Genomic DNA, 19,238 nt, shown 5'->3' on the forward strand with positions numbered 1-19,238 from the left:
GCTAGACATATTCAACAGAAGCAAATAGTATCTGGCAGGATTGCTTTCACGTCCCTTTGACAAAGCATCTGGCAGGTGCTCTATTGGCAAATATTCGCCAGTGTGGCCAGCTATGTAAGCTCACCTTAACTGTTACAGCTTAACTCGTACAGTTTAAAATAGACTGAAGTTCAAGAGTGTATGGCAATAAGGGCTCATATTGTTTGAGTAGTTTGCGAAAAATTGGGAGAATTGGTGACTGAGCCAGCTGCCAACGTTGCTGCTGCTTTTGCTGCCGACGCTCTGCCAGCGTCAGCCAACGTATATATTTGTGGCCGGCTGAAAGCAAAAAAAATGTCAGTCGAACTTTAACGGCGCTAGCTATCAGACGCGTTTCACTTGCTCTCTCTCTTGCTCTCTATCCGTCTCTGTCACTTTTGAAATTCGAAAAGCATTGCTCGAAAGTAAGAAGCCAATCGCCAAAAATATTCAAGACGCTTCCTTAAAGTTATTGTTGAGTCGCTCTCATTCCCTTTTACACTACCATTCCCATTGTCCACTGTTGCCTTGTGTGCGGTGCGTGTGCGGAGCGTGCTAATGAACAACTGCCCCAATGCGTGGGCGCAAAGAGAAACTTTTTTTTTCTGTTCGACGCTTAAGAATTTTTGATGCTACTGTGTGTGCTTGTTTTTAATTATTGTTTGTTGTAGTGCTATTTTACTGGTTTTTTTTTATGACAGAAAGTGTATATGTGAAGAAATTGAAGCCCGGCAAGAGCGCACATTGATTGAAAAAAGCTGATTATATTTTATGCAAATTTTTATTGCAGTTGTCATCGCAGACGTCTTCGACAGCGACAGCACCAGTGAGAGTAACAAAAACGACGGCAGTAGAAAGCAGTTGAAACTTCCAGGTAATTTTGAGTTGATTGTTACTTAATATAGCTTATTATCTCTGCACGCCTGTGAAGATCAAGGCATCCTGGTAGTGGCCGTGGCAGTGGCAAGGTCGTCGTCTACGCAGCAGCAGCACTTGCCACTGCCAAGGTGAAGGTCAATGCAAGCGTCGTCGGCATGCAGTTTATTTGTTGTTATATAAACGAGTCTGCTAACCAACCACACACACAGGCACACACACACATGTGTACTACCAACCCAGTAAGCAAGTGCGCATGTCTTCAATGTCGGAATCGACGTCAGCGCCGACATCACACCCTCTCCACAGCATGTCCTTTCTGCTTTGCTTTCTCTCTGCAGACTTCGCTTCTGTCTCATGGTCATCGATGCAGCAGTCACAACATTGAACTTGACAGCCACTTCAATGAGACATGCACACACGCAGCAAGAGTGGAAGAAAGATGGGTGAATAGAGAGAAAAAAACAAACAGTAACAAGGTTAGTGGGTTAACTTTGACTTGGTTGTCGGTCTCTAGTTTCTTTCTCCTAGTACGCGCTTCTCGCTGCTTGCTGCGGCGGCCGGATTTAAAAACTTGTTATTATCAAGTGCTCTACTGTGCGCTTGATCGTCGCTTACTTTTCGTATTTCTACTGCCCCCCGCCTTCACAGAGAGAACTTTGGAGTGCATTAAAAGCCACTTCTTCCTATGATTTTTTATTTCAACTGCGCTGCATGTTTGGTTGAGTGGGGGGCAGAGTGCAATCAAAATAAGAATCAAAACAAAAACCATCGGTTTCAATTGCAAAGCAGCCAATAAAAATCTTTTTACATGACATTTGTGTTAAAAGTGGCACAGGTGAAATTAAGTGTCTTTCTGTGTTTGGTTAAACAAGTCTCAGTGGGTTAACTGCATACAGTTAAGATTGCGTCCATTTTGTCACTTGGTAGCTCTACATAAAACCAAAAAAAATTAGGATGTATATCCAAGATTCATATTATCTCGTGAGAAGTTCAATATTACTTCGTATTCTAAACCTTTTTTCGATCACTGTACTAAGCACGAAATATTAAAAACTGTTCATTGATTATTTCTATTTTATTTTATTCTATTTTTTTTTAATATTATTTTCTTAATAGGTACATATATGTTTTTTATGTAGAAGATCTGTCCGTTAAATTAAATAAGCTAGAGTGTTAAAGATTTTTCTAGTTTTAACAGGCACCGTAAAGATTTCAGGGTTTCCACTATAAGAAATTCAACCAATATTTGGTAATGATATTCTTACTTTATTGGGTCAGAGACGTCGCCTTCAATGCGTAATTATAATAAAATCAGTGGGAAAATGAAAACTTTACAGTTACATGACATGTGAATTGCCTTAAAGTAAATATTGAATGCAGACATCAATACATATTCATAAAATCACGTAGTATTTCAGATATAACTGGAATAAATCGTCATGGTTTTGTTGATTACAGACTACTAATCAAGAATATATAGGTATATGTACAAATGCATATGCTTTATCCAACCAAATTCAAATACCTCCTAAGCAAGGTGATATAAAGAGCTTGTCAATTGTTTGTTCCTGCAACCAGTCTGTGCTTCTTCGTCAGCCAGTTTGTGCTTCTATGGAAATCGAGTGCGCACATTGACATTATAGTCATAACGGCATTTGCCGATAAGTAACTAACTAAAAATAGTTCATTTTACTTTGTGCTCCGTCCTAAGTTCGATGACTTAGCACACGCACCGCAAATGCATGTAAAGCCGCATTTTACACTTGACTGAGATTCGAATGAAAGATTGACTGACGTACGCTCATTGCGCGAAATACGGAGGAGCAATGACTGATTACCGTTGGAGGGAGGGTGGAAAAAACTCCAAACTGGCGACGACGAAGCAAGCATTTAAATGTTAGAGACAAGCTTAGCTCAACTTCCACGGACCGAAAAAGGGGTGGTGCCTGTTTAAGTGGTTTGTGCTGCCTAAAAAAAAAACCAAGCAAAACAAATGAAAAAAAATAAATAAATAAACGGAAAATTACAGAAAAAATGAGCTAGTTTTTTGTTTTCACTTTCTCTGCCGCCGCACACAATTTGTGGTCAGCAGGTATACATATATGATGGAATCGGTGGTCGCCAGTTATTTTTGTTGTTGGTGGTGTTGGTGTTTATTCTGGTCTCATTACCGTGTGTCCGGGTCAAAGGGGTGGGTTAATGAGTGAAGCTCTCCATAGTCACACTCGGTTCAATTCAGACACTGTAGTCAAATATTCAAAATAAGAACATCCTGTTAGTTTATACTCTGTATCGCAAAGGGAATGTCTACCTACCTGCTTGACTGTTTGTATACCAAACGGCGTTATACAAACTATTCAACTTTGTTTGCCACGTTCACTTTGAATTGCACACACATTTTTTGTATTCCGCGTTGTTTTGAAAGTGAATTCATTCCGTTTCGAACATATTTATTTATTATAAAAGCTTATAAAATTATTTTAGTTTATTATTATTATTATTATTATTATTATTATTTTTATAAAATATTTTAGTTTAGAATAAAGAGTAGGATCTGAAGGATGCAGAGCAAGGGATGAGAAAGGATGAGCTCTAAAGTTTAATCACACCCAAAAATATTTATATTATCAGATAATAGCCTTAAAATCGCTTGCTTTAAGGCACAGTTTCAGATTAAGCAAATTTGTGAGCCAGAAACTACTTTTCATAGGTTATTAGTCTCAAATTAATATGTTGCTTTAACTTAAATTAAAATTTGCAAATATTCTTGACTCCACTTTTAATAAGATTTATACTTTCGAATTTGGATCAAATATATATTTTTCTCTCTGTGAACATTTTAAATCCCTTTAAGAAAAACAATTTTTATTATGGGATGTCTTATGACTTGCTAAAATACGTGAACAGAAATAGAATTAACTCCACCTGACACTATACTGGAACCAATACTTCAGTGTCATTATATTTAATTCGATATTTCCTTTAGAACTACTTGGACTGTTTTTCAAGCATCTTTCAGTTGGGTGGCACCAAGTTGGCATTGCTCCGTATCCACCTGCTCAGAGTGGCAACGCTCTCATAGCCGTCGGGGGCTTCGCGTCCACAGCCACCCAAGACAAAGCTGGCTACACCAATAAGGCGATTCTGGTAGACAGCCGGTCCGCCAGAGTCGCCATGGCAGGCACCCAGATTGGCGCCATGCATCAAGCAGATGGTAGTCTCGGGCAGTCGGGTCATGTAGCGGCTGGTGCACTGGGCACGGGAGATGCTGCGCACCTGCACATAGAGCAGCTCCCTAGAGATTGGACCACCGTGGGATATGGCGCCCCATCCAGAGATAGTCACTGTTGAATTCACGGGCGGATCCTTCTCGGCCAGCTCAATGGCACCGACATTTGCATTGAATCGGAGCTTCTGCTTCAGACGCAGCACGGCAATGTCGAAGCCATGACCTCCGTTACGGTATTGCGGATGCACCTGAACATCAGTGACATCTACATACGTTTCGAAGCTATTGAGCACCAGGCTACCCACCTGCACCGCCAGCCTCAATGGGGATACGCTGTAAGATTAGAGGAGGGAAGGAACGAGGGAGTACAAATTTAATCGGCTGAGAACTGCGGGTAGTTCTTGAGCGAAACTACACTCAGAAAAAATTCACCTTGCATATTATGAAAATGCAGAAAGCTTTTCTGGATTCTAGAAAAAATATCTAAATTTTAAATGCAAAGCGATAAGACCACATATCTCTCACAATTTTTAAACTAGAGTACCCAAATTTGAAGGGTTGATTGCTGTTGATTTGCGGCACAGATCATTTCGGCCACGCCCCGCACCTACAACAACAATGACATTATATCTTCCACAGTGTTAGAGTAACCACATTTTCAAAGTGCATTCAAAAATAAAAGTCCTGATTTTTAGAAAGACACAACCTTCCAAATGAGCTGCACGCGTCTTTTTAAATTTCAGATCGATTCTTTTCCTCAATATACTCACACATTATGACCGAACTTAACGCAGTGCGCCGCAGTCAGCACATAGCTAGGCGATATAATCGATGCACCGCAAATGTGGCTGCCATAGTAACGCAGCGACACTTGATGCGGGAACTGACCCGCCTGCGCCCGTCTTCCGCCCACAATTCGAGGTCCTATTGAGATCACCGGGGCAGTTGTTGTTGTTGTAGTCACATCCTGCTGCTTACAATTTGTCAATATGCCGCTAAGCAGCAGTATCAATAGTTTCGCTAGTAGATCCATCGGGTGTTTGTAGCCAACTCTTAAGCGCAGCACCCTTTTATGTTAGTCAGATCGATCATCATCATCAGTAGCAGTCCCTTCATATGTCAAAGTTGATAAACAAACAAAAAAAAAAGCAAATACCTTTATGTGAGTTTACGCTTATCAGTGTCGTAAATGACGGCACCTTAATTACCCAAAAAGACGTCGAGTCAAGAAGCGGACGCGTGCTCATAACCCATCCCGATTGTATTACTTACACACATATACGCATATACAGTAATAGTTATCGGTAACCTCAGTAGTTGAGCTTTGATAACAGTATAACCGGGAGCTTAATCCCCTTCATAATTCCCAATTTAACTCATCTTCATTCTTAAGTTTATAACAACGATTCTAATTTGATCAATATTGAAGTAAACAAATGATTATAAAATCTTAGATTTAATTAAAGTAAGATCACTAATTTTCAACTTCAAACTGAGTGAAAAGCTTGAAGGTATGTTTTGCTATAGTCATTTAGCATAGATAGATAGAGTTAATTGACTGTTAAATTAATAACACTTGATCACACTAATATTAAAAACATCGGGCACAGATATAATGTATTAGATATACATAAAAATCAATTATTAATTTGATTGCAATTATTATTTATTCTTGTTTACAAATTGGCATGCTTGATAATCGCGATGATAGAAGACCTTTGCATAGCCATCGGGATTGGACGAGCCACAGCCATCGACGACGAAGCCGGCAACGCCTACTAGCTCGTTATTGAAGATCGCCGGACCGCCAGAGTCGCCATAGCAGGCACCGTTACCCATCTCATGGGCCAGGCAGAGCATGTTATCCCTGTTCACAAAAATAGAGGTGCCGCAGCTCAACTTCGATATGGATTTGAGTGTGTTCCACTGCATTTCGCGGGGCACATCGCCCTCAGTCTTTAGCCGACCCCAGCCCGAAATAATTACCTGGCAGCCAACAGGTGTCTCCACACTGGCCAGCGGTATGGTACCAATCTGATTGGAGAAGACAAGTGGCTTCTCCAGCTTTAGCAGAGCCACATCATTCCAAAAACTGGTGTATTTCTCATGCACATACACAGTGGCCACATTGATAAGCACTCCTCACATAAAACGATCCAAAGTGCCCGCCCGAATGCTTAGCATTTCCGCCGGAGTGCTGTCCATAGAAAAAATTGAAATTATGATTGGGCATACTTAGTATAAATATAAATATAGTAAAGTTGAGCTAATTGTTAGCAGTGTCAGTTGTCTGTTCGCAATTTAAATATTATGAAAGGAATAAATTAATTTACGTCCCTTTTTTATATAGTCAAGTTTCAAACTCCACAGCTAACTGAACGAGCGCTGTGAATCTCTATCTAAAGACTAATACCGACGGGATTCGTGATAGATTGGAGTATATACAAGTAATAAAAAAAAAAAATATATATATATATACATATATATATATATATATATATATATATATATATACATAAATATTCATATTTGTTTTGCGCCATTAATCAAGATATTTCTTGTATTTCATATGTAGTTGAAGTAATCTGAGAAATAAAACGTTTTACTTGTGTCAATTTACTTTTTAAAAAAATCTAGACGATTCGTACTTGTAATTTAGAAAGCCAACCTAATTTATTTAAGACAAATATATTTTTAATTTACTTACTCGACGATCGAACCATCTTCCGACTGTTCCGTGACACAACACACACACATGGGCCGCCGTTAGAATATAATCGTGTGAGATAATAGAGCCACCACAGATATGGGTGGCAGTGGCAGTGAATCTGATGCGGAAACTGTCCACTTGTGGCATCGACACCTCCAACCACGCGGCCCTCCAGCAATTCTGGGGCAGCCGAGATCACCGTTACTGCAGCGCAGACAAAGATCAGAGTTCTCAACATGGCAGCGTTGTTAGCAAGTGGTTGGCACAATTGGAAAGATTGGGCAATTTAACCTGTCAAGCACTAGGGAAGGCTGTCCACACGTTTATATCTTATCTATATCTCAATTGAGCTGCGATTTATGTTCCACGAGTGCAAGTCGTTCAATTCCATTGAAGTGCGATTGAGTGAAAAATAAAATTTGCTAATTCGCCATCCGCCATCATAAATTGGTATTATTATCTAACCGGTTGGCTCTTATGGCACTCACTACAATTCTGAATTGTTAGGAGTAAAATCTTATCAGTCTGCAAACTGTCCAAATCAGTTGCAATAAATTGTAAGTTGATTTGAGACATAACCTTGCTTGTACTTACCAATTATGGCATTCCCGACATAATTTGTATTTGTATCAATACCATAATAAAATCCAAAATCCAAAAATATTTTAGCTCAGATTGACTAAGAAAAAGTAAATACCCATCCTATATATATTAGACATGTTGGCCTTATCAAATTTACTATAGGAACAAAACGAAACGAACATGTAGAAATGTTTATACTGACCTTTTTAAAAACGGGAAAAAGTAGATAAGGGGTATGAGGAAACATCTCCGACCCCATATGGTATACATATTCTTGCTCAGAATCAAAACCCGAATCGATTTAGCCATTTCCATCTGACATACAGGCAGTATGAACAAGTAATTCTCGTACACCATAGGCCGATCAAGCCTGTTTATTATTATCGAGAGCTGCCCCCGTTTCGCAAATAGAGAGCATTCTGTCTTGTTTTGTTCTAAGCTGACCAGAATTGGTCTAGAATATTTTAGATTATTTTCTTTTATTGAGCACATCAAATTTACCAGAGATCCCAAATGAATACAAAGATTGCGCCTCTAACTTATAGAACGTATTATCACCTACTCTACCACTATCTTCCATTCGGTTATTCCCTATTTAGCTGTTCGATTAAACAACGAGCTAATACTTGATAGGTTTTATAAATAAATATGAATTTAACTGATATGATTGCGATAAACTTTGTCATCAATCTGCACATACACGCATACGACACTTAGTAGAGTATATTTCACAAGAATCGTAAACATTTTGTATTAGCCTATGCAATGATTCACTACATAAATTTATAATTCGAGTAAACCGTGAATGAAGATAGTTATGAAGCCGATCAGAAACAACCATTAACTTTATTATCTAAGTCTTTGAAGGCGATCGCATGAAGAACAAAACAAAAAGTTCAAATTTTTCACCCAATCTCCGAATTTTGTTGGGCAAATTTTTCAAAGGAATCTATTGTTTTCAACAAAGGTTAATTGCATGGACTTGATCCCTTATCTGTCAGTCAGTTTGGCAACTCGATCCATTTTGTATTTATCAAGGTTCTTAACAATAACACCTCACCTTAATTGTAGCGCATATTGCGCATAGCCTTATCGGCTATAACGCATGCTTATCAGACTATGATCGAGTCGATCAAAATGAAAGCAAAACGAATATGTCCTTTGTATATATATTAAGATATACTATGTACATATTATTTTTGCTTTCCGGGGTTCAGAGCTAGTGTTGAAGCTGCTGCTGCAGCCAATCCGAGAAGCCGGCAGTGCGGACAAAGACATCCGGATAGCGTGAACCACAGGCGCCCACCACAAAGTTGCTAACGCCCAGAAGTTTGCCCTGATAAACGGCAGCACCGCCTCCATCGCCATAGCAGGTGCCCTCCTTGAGGGTATGGGTCAAACATACGCTTTTGGTCGCATCGTGTTCACTGTACGCATCCTGGCAAGCCGCATCCGTGGCTAGCTTCAAATTGAGCTGGCGTATCTTAAACGAAGACGTACCATCGACGGTGTGGCCCCAGCCAAAAACGCTGATTACAGTACCTTCTGCTGGCAGCGGATCGTTCTTATCGACTAGCTCAATTACCTTTATGCGGTCCGTAAAGACTAAGGGAGTCGTTAGCGTAATAATGGCCAGATTGTTGTCCAGTTTGTCATAATCCGGATGCGATGTAATGGAAGCAACGCTCACAATACGACCACCTGCATATTGATTGGTGCTGCCAACGCGACAGGTAATGCGACTAGGATCAATACTGTCAGGTAGAGAAATCATGAGAGAGAAAGTTAAAAGAGAGAGCGAGAGAGAGAGAGAGAGAGAGAAAAAAAGTGGACTTACAGTTTACCATTTCGATAGCAGCAATGGGCGGCGGTGAGAAGCTGCGTCTCGGACAGAATGCTAGCGCCGCACATGTGCACATTATCAATCCGGAGCGATGCCGCATAGGGTGCTGCATCGGCAAGCGCCTCTTCACCACCCCAAATGCGACCTTGCGGTGCAACCTCGCCAGCGATTGCCAGGCCAATCAATAGTAGAAGCAGCGATGCTCCCCACAACTGCCTTTGCATTATGATGTGCTTTCTTGATTCGCTTGTGTTGAGTAGATTGCGCCCAGTTCAAGTCGTTGTCGAATGCACAGCGCAAATGATGCGAAGTAAACATTCGATGTCTTTAGTCAATTTATAATTTTATTACGACTTCGACTTCTAATCTTATCGTCGTCAAAAGCCCATTTCAACTGTTTTTGTTATAGCAATAAATTTGCAATAGAGTGAAAGAGAGAGAGAGAGAGAGAGAAGAAACAATAAAAGTGGTATTTGTCGGCAGTATCATATCATAGGTATGTAGTAGTAACAATATTAAGCAATACAAAATTGACTCAATAGCAAATCAAACGGTTCAGTCATAAGTCATTTAATTATTTTCATACACTTCAAACTCCCTTAACCTGGGCAAAACTAAGCCAATTTCAAGGCTTAATACAATGTTAAGCATCTTCTGTAGATTGGTTGGACTTATAAACCTATAGTTTATATTCTATATTTTTTGATGTATACAAAAGTTTAAGTACAAAAATATAAGATTAATAGTATATGTATTTCAAGTATGATTCTGTACTTAAAATGGAACTTGAAAATACCGATTATTTTTTAAATATTTTTATAACATTTTTAATACAACCTTAACATGCTCAACAAATGTTCTTAAGTCTAACGCTTATAAATAACTTAATCAGATTGAAATTCAGAACTGCAACCGGAAAGTCAAAATATTTTTAACAATTACAATTTGCAATATAAACCATATCCATTTCATGCCTTTTATCTGATTAGAAGGACAATTCTTCACTTGTTTTTTATTTATAGGCAACCAAATAGATATTGACTCAATGACTCAAAAAAAACAGAACGCTGATTGAAATATGATAATATATTAATCTCTTGGGTCGTATGGTTGTCATAGTATTTAATCTAACGACAATAGCGTATCTCCCTCTCCCTCTAGCTTTCCCCCGAAACAAAAATTGAAATGGGCAAAAACATTCAATCAGGTGGTATCAATTCGAGTGTCTGGAAATACGCGGAACCTTTGCTCGCACTAATTTTGCAGTAAAACTGATGATATCTATAGACCATAGAGTACATACTTACATGTGTGCAAGGTAGACAATGCCTTTCGTTGCCTTCTGATAAGGCCAATTAGGACAAACAACTAGAATTTATGGTCGTTATATGGTCGTTATAAATTGGCAATAGAAATAATAACAGGTGGATCACATTTTGTGCTGTTGTTTTTTTTTTTTTTGTTACTCTTACACACTACTTGCAAAAGAAAAAAATATTTGAAAATCTAATAATTTAAAAAGCAGAAGGATTGAGGACTTTGGCTTTTTTTAGGGAACTCTTGATGGTATTTGTATAATTTTTGTATTTCTTTATTTCTTATTGGCCTCAATCCATGCCAGATAGTGAACGATACGAGTAGACACATCAGGATATTTAGTGCCGCAATCGCCCCAGAAGAAACTGACAACGCCCTGGATCACATTGTCGTCATCGACGACAGCGGCACCGTCGTCGCCGCGGCAAACGCCTTGCTTCTCGGCCCTTGCCAGGCATAGCGTGGAATCGTAGCCATAGCCAGCGTCAAGCTCACAGGGCCCTTTACCCAGCGTATTAAAGTTGGCCTTTTGTAGCTTGTAGTTGGAGGTGCCATCCGTCTGCTCACCCCAGCCTGCCACATAGACGGGTGTACCATTTGTTGGCACCTCTTCCACCTCACCCTCTTCAATGGGCGCTGGGAGCGCAATCTTGTTTATCTTTTCGCCAAAGGTAAGGGGTTCGCAGAGCGTGATTATTGCCAGATCGTGCAAAAAGTTTCCATACGAGGCATGAATGACCACCTCGCAAATGTCCACTAGATCGCCGCCAGCAAACTGATTAATGCTACCCACGCGAGCGGTTAGCTGTTTTGCCTCAACACTATAAAAAAGATAGGCAGAGATAGGAGAGAGACAGAGAGAAAGATGTAGCGTAAGTAATGAGCCAAGTTGAGTTTAAGCTTCAGAACTGATTCGCTCAATTTTACTTAAAAAAGCAATAAAGCTGGCTTAACTATACTAGCACAGCGTATATAGGATATAAAATGAATACCTTCAGCGAGAAAACTGGTTCGTTCAAATCGACAAAAGCGAAAATGAAAACATGAGCCAAGGTTTTGAGTGAGCTAATTAAAAAAAACCAAAGAAGTCGCCTCCAAACTATTTTGCTCAATTTAACTAATAAAGCAAAAAAAAAGCTTAGCTGCAGATGGCGCCCATCTTCGAAAATAAAGCTCCGTTGAACTCCCACTAATTAGGATTACTTACGGCTTGGCGCCCACATCAGACACACAGTGGCCAGCGGTTAACATTTGCATTTCGGATATAATGCTGGCCTGGCACACGTGCGCCTTATTGAGACGCAGGGATGCCACATAGGGGAATTCGGCCATCTTGGCATCCTCACCGCCCAGCAAACGACCCTGGGGCACGGCCAATGCCAGACCCAGTGTCAAAGCGAGACAAAGAGCTGCGAGCGACATGCGTTGTTCGATCATGTGTCGGAATGTTAACTAAAACTTCCAGCGACAATCACTGACTAAGTCACCAGTTACCAGTCATTATGGTTAGCATCTAATCTGCCAGCGTTGATAAGCGTTAAATATGACCTGGTCGCTAGCGATTAGATTTAGCGCTCATAAAATGTTGACGCCAGTATAAAAGTGTCAGGATCGAGGCCGTCATTGATTAGTTATCAATTAAACCATAATGCCAACAGTTCACATTGTATTCCTGCTGCTGCTCAGTGCAGCTGTTAACGGTGCCACAGCCCAGCCACAAGGTCGTCTACTGGAAGGAAAGGGTGCTGAGGTCGGTTCTCATCCGTACAGTGTTTCGGTGCAACGGAATGGCGCCCATGTCTGTGGTGGTGCCCTGATCAGTGCTAAGGTGTGCCTGACTGCCGCACATTGTGTAACCACTGGCGGTATTGAAAGGTAGCGCATGTTTATAGTCTCAAGTCCACATAATGGCTTAAACACACCTTCTTATAACTTCCCAACTCATCTACAGCTATCCGGCTCGCACTTTTCTTGTACGAGCGGGCAGTATTCAGCGTCTGGCTGGTGGCCAACTAGCGCAGGTCGATCACATTAAGGTGCACAAAGGCTATGCGAATGGATTGAATAATGTGGCGTTGATGGTATTGCAGCAGCCGCTAACACTTAATGCCAATACACAGCCCATTGCACTGGCCTCTGAAGTACCGCCGTCCGATGCCGAGATCATCTACACGGGATGGGGAGCCGTAAGCAATCAGGGTGCTTCCAGTCAACGAATGCTTGTGGGCAGCCGGAAGGCGATCAGTGCAGCTGACTGTCAAAAACAACTCTATGTAGATCACGAGGGACTCCTATGTCTGGTATCAGCATCAGAAACGATAGCAAATGGTATCTGTCATAATGATGCTGGTGCTCCGGCTGTCTACAAGAATGAGCTAGTCGGCATAGGCAGCTTCTTTGTAGATGTCTGCGGCAGTTTGAAGCCGAATGGTTTTATGAGTATTCCTTATTATAGAGGCTGGATCATTGAGAATATGTAATCAAGCTCTTGAATAAAGCATAACTCTGTAGGCCTTATATGTAGTAGCTTACTTTACCCAAAATGTAAAATTTTCGTCCACAAAAGGATTTTTTGTAAATAGCATTTTTGAGGGTACTCTGAAAAAAAACACGAAAAATTTAATGAAGATGTGTAAAGGCTCAAGAAGTATCTTCAGTCTCATAAATTACATTTATTCTTGATCAGCACCAAAAGCTAAGCTCATCTAGCTACGTCCGTCTGTATGAAAGTGCCGACTTCAATTAGTTATATCATTCCATAGATAACCATTTCCGATCTGTAAGTATCGATACAAATCGAATACCGATAGCAATAAGTCATATTTTTTCTACTAAATGGTAGCTCTTGTAAGTTTGCATAATATTGATCATCTGAAGAAGTTTATCAACTAAATATTGAGAAAAGCTGCAGGAAGTTGTGAATTTAAAATTAAAATAAATTTGTATATACAATAAAAGTTGGGGACAGTTTATCTGCTGGTTCACTCTCTCTCTCCCTCATAATCTTAAAATTTCAATATGTAATGCATGTGGATTTTTGTTGACAATAATCACAATTCAAGCGCATAACAATATAGTTGACTTGTGCGAATCAAAGTTTTGCTCTGCTATTTTATATACCAACTGTTGATATATATGTCATTCAAAATATGATATTATCTGTTCTCTCTGTTGGGCTTCTATACTTAGTGCTTCCTTGTTTTTGCTGTCTAAACCAAGGAAGATAACCCGTTTTTATTTTCTGGCATTTATTCTAGTTATATACAAAAAGCTTTACAGTTTTGAAGCTGTATTGATTAAACTTGACACAGATTCGGATCATCAGCGTACCATATCCAATACTTTCTAAAAAAATTACTTTATGTGACGCAGATCAGAATAATATACATGTGTATGTATGTAGAAGGATACTTTATCTTCGACATTCTCGATTTTTACAATTTTCTAAAGGTTATCATAGTAATTTTGAGATTAGATTAGAATATTATTTGTTTTCAGCAGTTTACTTGGGCTTGTCATATTGATAATTTGGCAACTTAAAAGGTTAGCAAAGAACACAACTTTATTTAACTGAACGTTTCTTAACCTAAATAGGTATGAATATATGTATTATATATTATATTATCTATAATATATAAATTGACTGTTATGAGTAAATAATCATAACCAATCTTAAGTATAGCTCTTAAAAACAGTGAAATTAAATATATCAACTAAAGCTATAGCTGTAAGTATAGCAAATACCACAATTTATATAGATTTATATAGAAAACAGGTTCCTCACATATTGCATGCGATTAGATTTATTCGTCATAAAAAGAAAACTGATTTGCGTGAACTGTTAATTAGGATAGGATGAAAAAAAGTTGGCTTATTCCATCTGCAGTTGGATCCACTCGTAGTTTGCAGCGATGCTGATAAAGCGTTCGGGCAACATGCTACCGCACTCCCCCAGCACTTCCGCGCCCAGACCTACCAGAGTGTCCCGGTAGACAGCGGGTCCGCCAATATCGCCGGCACAGATACCCTGGCGCCTCTGATGGCCCAAGCAGAGCACCTGATCGTTAACCGGCGCATCGCTGGCCTCTAAGCATTCACGTTCGGCCTCAACTATAGCGAGACCCACTTGCAGGGTGCGGTACATTTCCGTATCCGACTCCTTAGTGCGTCCCCAACCTGAGATATCGACGTAGGAGCCCACTGCTGGATTCTCTGTAGCCAAAGGCAAAGGGCCGACATCCATATTGAAGATTAGGGGCTCGCTCAGACGCAACAGAGCGATGCCAGTTTTCAGTTCATTATAGTTGGGATTCACTATGATCTCCTCGACGCGTATGCGCTGACCGCCATTATACAGATCCACGGTGCCGGCTGATACAATAAATAGCTGTGGTGGCCATCTATAAGTTGTTCTACGATTAGTCCGACGTTCCTATAATCACTTTCTGGCTACTTACGGCGTATCCTTGCCGGCGGAGCAGACACAGGTGAGAGCGGTTAACGCAAAGCGTTCGGCAATGATGACAGCACCACAATTGTAGCTGCCACCGATAGCGAGGGACGCCTGATAGGGCAACTGTCCTAGTGTGGCATCCTCACCGCCAGCGATGCGGCCTTGGGGCGAACTACTTGCCATGGTATAGCCAACAAAAGCAAAGCAGAGTATCACAAAAGCACCAGATAATTTCATTATTCCTTTTCTTTCTTTTAATGACCCGGAATGGTGTAAGAAGTTCGCTTTTATAGTCTCCGCCGAATATCATGAAGCTCAAATAGTATCTTTCCTTTTCATATAAAATTAAATTTATCTTATCTGTGCAATAAATGAGATAGGACTCATCCGGTATGGTCAGTGATTAGACAAGCCAAAAAGAAGAAGCTATCACTCAACCACTAATTTATTTATTGAAATTCAAGTTCAATTTGGGGCTAACTGCTGTCTCCACTCTACCATCGCCCCACACACGCACATACACACACACACAAATGCACAAATCAATGAACTTTGATTGCCTGCATTGAGGGGAAACATGTTTGTAGTTCGAATGGGTAAAAATACTGTTGGGAATTTGGAATTAGTTAGTTGGTTGGGGCCAATGCACTCACTCGGTTACTTACTCACTCACTCACTAACTCAGTCAATTCCTCACTCATTCATTGGCCAAATCGAAGCACGTACGAGTGCGGCCATTCGTTTTGGTCAGCCACAACTGGTTGTTGTGGTCAACAGCAAGAGCTCATCCATCTTTATCTGCTTATAATGACCAACTCACTGGATATTTTCGACATTTGCAGACTTGACGTCATCATCTACGGATCAGCTCGACTTACTACAATGATACTTCGAAATACGAATACTGTTGGCCAGTTGCTGCTGCTGTTTGTCTATGCTGGACGCACAATTTTCTCCAGCGCCAAGACGATCCCCAGCGAACAGCTGAAAATGGCACTACCAGAGCCACGGGCTTATCTACCAGACGCACAGAATCTCGACTTTGTTTATCATGATCACGAGGAGCTTACGCGATTTTTAAGGTAAGTTTCCTAACCCCCTGTCTATCAAGGCACATCAGGCATAATTTGTATTTCTTTTTGAAGAGCAACAAGTGCACGGTACCCAAATCTAACCGCTTTGTACTCGATTGGCAAGTCAATTCAAGGACGGGATCTGTGGGTGATGGTGGTCAGTTCGTCACCGTATGAGCATATGGTTGGCAAGCCGGATGTCAAATATGTGGGCAATATTCATGGCAATGAGCCCGTGGGCAGGGAAATGCTGCTCCATCTCATTCAGTATTTTGTGAGCAGCTATAATGCGGATCAGTATGTAAAATGGTTGCTGGATAATACGCGCATTCACATATTGCCTACCATGAATCCGGACGGCTATGCGGTGTCCAAGGAGGGTACCTGCGATGGTGGTCAGGGACGGTAAGGATATAAATGAATCGATCTCATTAACTATTCATTCCACTGCCTAACCCAACCATTTGCAGTTACAATGCGCGTGGCTTCGATTTGAATCGCAATTTTCCGGATTATTTCAAGCAGAACAATAAACGTGGACAGCCCGAAACAGATGCAGTCAAGGACTGGATATCAAAAATACAGTTTGTCCTTAGTGGCAGCCTGCATGGTGGCGCTTTAGTTGCCAGCTATCCCTACGACAATACGCCCAACTCCAGTAAGTAGTCTAAGTAGTGCGCCATAGATCCTTCCCGCAAAGGACAACAAAAGTTATTACTATTTTCGGCCTCGCCACTTTGAGAGAATACCGATTTATACAATTATCTCTCCCTCAATGCTCTCTGTTTGAACTTCACTCCTTCACTTCGCACCAATATGGCTGCTTAAAGGAATCTGCCGTTCGTCCGCCCTGTGCGCGAGTGAGTAGAGTAACCGCTCCCAATTCCCCATTAGCTGACTATCTAATAATTCCAACTTACTCTCTCTCTCTTTCTGTTACTCACTATTTACGTGTATTTTTCGTTGATTTTAATTTTTTTTTTTGTATCGCCCCGCATGTCCCCTGGGCGCAGTGTTCCAGACCTATTCGGCGGCACCGTCACTAACGCCCGATGATGATGTCTTTAAGCATATATCGTTGGTGTATGCGCGCAACCATGCTAAAATGTCCAGGGGCGTGGCATGCAAGTCGGCAACACCAGCCTTTGAAAATGGCATCACAAACGGTGCAGCCTGGTATCCACTGACGGGTGGCATGCAGGATTACAATTATGTTTGGTATGGCTGCATGGAGATCACCCTGGAGATATCCTGCTGCAAATTTCCGCCAGCCTACGAGCTTAAGAAGTACTGGGAGGACAATCAGTTGGTGAGTGCCAGTAACTTATTAGTAACATATTCTTTTTTTTAATAATATTTCAATATTCGATAAATAAATTTAATTCGATCTTAAATGATTAAGAGGTAAACAAGTTTTCAAAAAGAAAAGGTAATTTTGATTTCGGGTTAGGACTGGGGATTCTTATTTACCTAGCAAACAAAGGACTCCACTTTTAATCAAACACTTCTCTATGAATCTATTTTTTTAGTTTACGGTTTCGGGCACTTCTCTGTGAATCTCTTCTCTTGATTTTATGGTTACAACTGTGGCAACTTTTTATGATATTAAATAAGTTAAAAAACGATAGAAAAGAATCTTCCATCAGTTAAATAGAAAAACTATGTGTATACATATATATGTATACAATTTATGGATAACTTCCATATTTAATATAATATACAAACAACAAGCCTTGACAAACAATTTTCTTTTATGCACAGTCTCTCATAAAATTCCTGGCAGAGGCACATCGTGGCGTGCAGGGCTTCGTCTTCGATCCAGCGGGCATGCCCATTGAACGTGCCTCAATTAAGATAAAGGGACGCGACGTTGGCTTTCAGACAACGAAGTACGGTGAATTCTGGCGCATATTGTTGCCTGGCTACTACAAGGCCGAGGTGAGCATGACTCAACATTTCCCCAATGCATCGCTTTAAAATCCCAACGCGCTTAGGTCTTTGCCGAGGGATACGTGCCCCGAGAAGTGGAGTTCGTCATTGTCGAGCAGCATCCCACATTGCTCAATGTTACATTACAGGCATCCAAAGTAAGTTTGGAACTCAGCTAATGCAACCACTACTAATAATGGCTTTTGGTTATTTGTGATTTCCTGGTTTTTGGCTTAAATTCTATCCTTTACCCATGTACAAATGTATGTATGTGATGCGTGTCCTTCGCAGTATATTATTTCACCTAGAGCTTCCACGACCGCGACCACCACAACCATCAGCGTGACGACGCCACTTACACAGCGCCAGCTGGTGAATGATAAGCTGCAGTTGACCCAGGAGTAGAGTGAACGGGCAAAAACGATAGCCAACTTAATATATATTTAGTCACAGTAACAAGTGCACACTTCCATGGGTAGGATAAATTGAATTTATTGACCAATGCTTAGGATTAAACTCTACTACTACTAGCCAAAGTGTATCAACCACAGTCACGCACACACACACGACATTGGTTTGGTTATAATATGATAACCATACAAAGCTTAAACGCTTTATTATAAAATGAGCAAAGGAATGTAATTTTCTTGGTTTTGGTTTTTTTAATACTAAATCTACTTGGCTTGGCTTAATCATAAAGTAGAGATTGAAATGTATAAACAATGCACCTGATCCAAAGCCAGTAATAATATTATATATAAGTGTTATTGTCGTTAATAATGTTGTTGTAAAATCTAATTCTAATTTATGGATTTTAATTGTGGACAATAAATAATGTTGGAACAGTAGCAGCTGCTACGCACTTGAACCATTGCATTAACCTCTCTCCGCCCTCTTCACAGCACATTGAAGGAGTCGGAGCTGGCGGACCCCCTTACTATCGGCCCATACAAGCACCGCAGCATTATAGACCAGGCGTTCCGCCCTACGCTGCAGCCGCCTCCAGTGAGAACGGCATCTTCTCGACCATCAGCAATGGTTTGAACAGTTTGTATTCAAATATTTTCGGTTGATTGTCGACGAGACAGATGCTTGTTAAATTTTAAGATTACTTGTGTGTAGTACCTACTCTTAAATTTGTTCGTCTATATATTATTAAAAAGATAAAGGAAATAAAACGTTTTCAAAATTAACTGATATTATTT

General features: G+C 40.5%; 8 protein-coding genes across 13 annotated transcripts; 2 read left to right on the plus strand and 6 right to left on the minus strand.

Moving 5' to 3' along the window:
• The first annotated feature begins 361 nt into the window (after positions 1-361).
• LOC6564522 (carboxypeptidase D) lies at positions 362-19,206 on the plus strand. Of its 6 annotated transcripts, XM_032738387.1 has the most exons (10): positions 362-443; positions 809-892; positions 15,874-16,113; positions 16,177-16,509; positions 16,575-16,762; positions 16,923-16,964; positions 17,118-17,413; positions 17,866-18,042; positions 18,099-18,191; positions 18,936-19,206. In XM_032738387.1, the coding sequence occupies exons 3-10, from the start codon at positions 15,914-15,916 to the stop codon at positions 19,104-19,106; spliced, it is 1,500 nt and encodes a 499-aa protein (XP_032594278.1). In that variant the 5' UTR covers positions 362-443; positions 809-892; positions 15,874-15,913; the 3' UTR covers positions 19,107-19,206. The 6 variants fall into 6 exon arrangements, with proteins under 6 accessions (XP_032594278.1, XP_032594273.1, XP_032594274.1 ...); XM_032738382.1 differs by lacking the exons at positions 362-443; positions 809-892 and having other exon boundaries at positions 15,724-16,113; XM_032738383.1 differs by lacking the exons at positions 362-443; positions 809-892 and having other exon boundaries at positions 15,724-16,113; positions 16,935-16,964.
• LOC6565121 (serine protease SP24D) lies at positions 3,742-5,216 on the minus strand. The gene is made up of 2 exons (XM_001990856.2): positions 4,897-5,216; positions 3,742-4,459 (listed from the first exon to the last, which is right to left on the minus strand). Exons 1-2 carry the CDS (start codon positions 5,157-5,159, stop codon positions 3,913-3,915), a joined length of 810 nt encoding a protein of 269 aa, XP_001990892.1. The 5' UTR covers positions 5,160-5,216; the 3' UTR covers positions 3,742-3,912.
• On the minus strand, positions 5,701-6,350 carry LOC6565395 (serine protease SP24D-like). Its single transcript, XM_043216406.1, is given in 1 exon segment — positions 5,701-6,350. A coding segment is annotated over 1 exon segment (543 nt). The 5' UTR covers positions 6,332-6,350; the 3' UTR covers positions 5,701-5,788.
• Positions 6,666-7,487, minus strand: LOC122322876. Its single transcript, XM_043216410.1, has 2 exons — positions 6,834-7,487; positions 6,666-6,711 (listed from the first exon to the last, which is right to left on the minus strand). The coding sequence occupies exons 1-2, from the start codon at positions 7,072-7,074 to the stop codon at positions 6,692-6,694; spliced, it is 261 nt and encodes an 86-aa protein (XP_043072345.1). The 5' UTR covers positions 7,075-7,487; the 3' UTR covers positions 6,666-6,691.
• Positions 8,382-9,568, minus strand: LOC6565396 (vitellin-degrading protease). The gene is made up of 2 exons (XM_001990858.3): positions 9,256-9,568; positions 8,382-9,172 (listed from the first exon to the last, which is right to left on the minus strand). Exons 1-2 carry the CDS (start codon positions 9,483-9,485, stop codon positions 8,638-8,640), a joined length of 765 nt encoding a protein of 254 aa, XP_001990894.1. The 5' UTR covers positions 9,486-9,568; the 3' UTR covers positions 8,382-8,637.
• Positions 10,829-12,058, minus strand: LOC6564685 (chymotrypsin-1). The gene is made up of 2 exons (XM_043216402.1): positions 11,786-12,058; positions 10,829-11,399 (listed from the first exon to the last, which is right to left on the minus strand). The coding sequence occupies exons 1-2, from the start codon at positions 12,013-12,015 to the stop codon at positions 10,853-10,855; spliced, it is 777 nt and encodes a 258-aa protein (XP_043072337.1). The 5' UTR covers positions 12,016-12,058; the 3' UTR covers positions 10,829-10,852.
• Positions 12,209-13,128, plus strand: LOC6564686 (serine protease SP24D). Its single transcript, XM_001990860.2, has 2 exons — positions 12,209-12,453; positions 12,530-13,128. Exons 1-2 carry the CDS (start codon positions 12,227-12,229, stop codon positions 13,056-13,058), a joined length of 756 nt encoding a protein of 251 aa, XP_001990896.1. The 5' UTR covers positions 12,209-12,226; the 3' UTR covers positions 13,059-13,128.
• LOC6564521 (serine protease SP24D) lies at positions 14,364-15,300 on the minus strand. The gene is made up of 2 exons (XM_001990861.3): positions 15,036-15,300; positions 14,364-14,978 (listed from the first exon to the last, which is right to left on the minus strand). The coding sequence occupies exons 1-2, from the start codon at positions 15,266-15,268 to the stop codon at positions 14,450-14,452; spliced, it is 762 nt and encodes a 253-aa protein (XP_001990897.2). The 5' UTR covers positions 15,269-15,300; the 3' UTR covers positions 14,364-14,449.
• Positions 19,207-19,238: the final 32 nt, after the last annotated feature.

Source organism: Drosophila grimshawi, unplaced genomic scaffold (genome assembly GCF_018153295.1).
Source record: "Drosophila grimshawi isolate 15287-2541.00 unplaced genomic scaffold, ASM1815329v1 contig_1006, whole genome shotgun sequence".
Classification (NCBI taxonomy): Eukaryota; Metazoa; Arthropoda; class Insecta; order Diptera; family Drosophilidae; genus Drosophila; species Drosophila grimshawi.

Excerpts from the sequence above, each read along its gene's own strand:
- LOC122322876 (XM_043216410.1), bottom strand. The coding sequence starts at position 7,074 with ATGTTGAGAACTCTGATCTTTGTCTGCGCTGCAGTAACGGTGATCTCG. Across the intron at positions 6,712-6,833 it reads GAAGATGGTTCGATCGTCGA|ATTACTTCAACTACATATGA; the intron begins GTAAGTAAATTA and ends TTTATTTCTCAG.
- LOC6565121 (XM_001990856.2), bottom strand. The coding sequence starts at position 5,159 with ATGGATCTACTAGCGAAACTATTGATACTGCTGCTTAGCGGCATATTG. Across the intron at positions 4,460-4,896 it reads GTTAAGTTCGGTCATAATGT|CGTATCCCCATTGAGGCTGG; the intron begins GTGAGTATATTG and ends CTAATCTTACAG.
- LOC6565396 (XM_001990858.3), bottom strand. The coding sequence starts at position 9,485 with ATGCAAAGGCAGTTGTGGGGAGCATCGCTGCTTCTACTATTGATTGGC. Across the intron at positions 9,173-9,255 it reads TGCTATCGAAATGGTAAACT|TATTGATCCTAGTCGCATTA; the intron begins GTAAGTCCACTT and ends TCTACCTGACAG.
- LOC6564521 (XM_001990861.3), bottom strand. The coding sequence starts at position 15,268 with ATGAAATTATCTGGTGCTTTTGTGATACTCTGCTTTGCTTTTGTTGGC. Across the intron at positions 14,979-15,035 it reads TCCGCCGGCAAGGATACGCC|ATGGCCACCACAGCTATTTA; the intron begins GTAAGTAGCCAG and ends AACAACTTATAG.
- LOC6564522 (XM_032738382.1), top strand. The coding sequence starts at position 15,839 with ATGACCAACTCACTGGATATTTTCGACATTTGCAGACTTGACGTCATC. Across the intron at positions 17,414-17,865 it reads ACTGGGAGGACAATCAGTTG|TCTCTCATAAAATTCCTGGC; the intron begins GTGAGTGCCAGT and ends TTTTATGCACAG. Across the intron at positions 18,043-18,098 it reads CTGGCTACTACAAGGCCGAG|GTCTTTGCCGAGGGATACGT; the intron begins GTGAGCATGACT and ends CAACGCGCTTAG.
- LOC6564685 (XM_043216402.1), bottom strand. The coding sequence starts at position 12,015 with ATGATCGAACAACGCATGTCGCTCGCAGCTCTTTGTCTCGCTTTGACA. Across the intron at positions 11,400-11,785 it reads TCTGATGTGGGCGCCAAGCC|TGTTGAGGCAAAACAGCTAA; the intron begins GTAAGTAATCCT and ends TCTTTTTTATAG.
- LOC6564686 (XM_001990860.2), top strand. The coding sequence starts at position 12,227 with ATGCCAACAGTTCACATTGTATTCCTGCTGCTGCTCAGTGCAGCTGTT. Across the intron at positions 12,454-12,529 it reads ACCACTGGCGGTATTGAAAG|CTATCCGGCTCGCACTTTTC; the intron begins GTAGCGCATGTT and ends ACTCATCTACAG.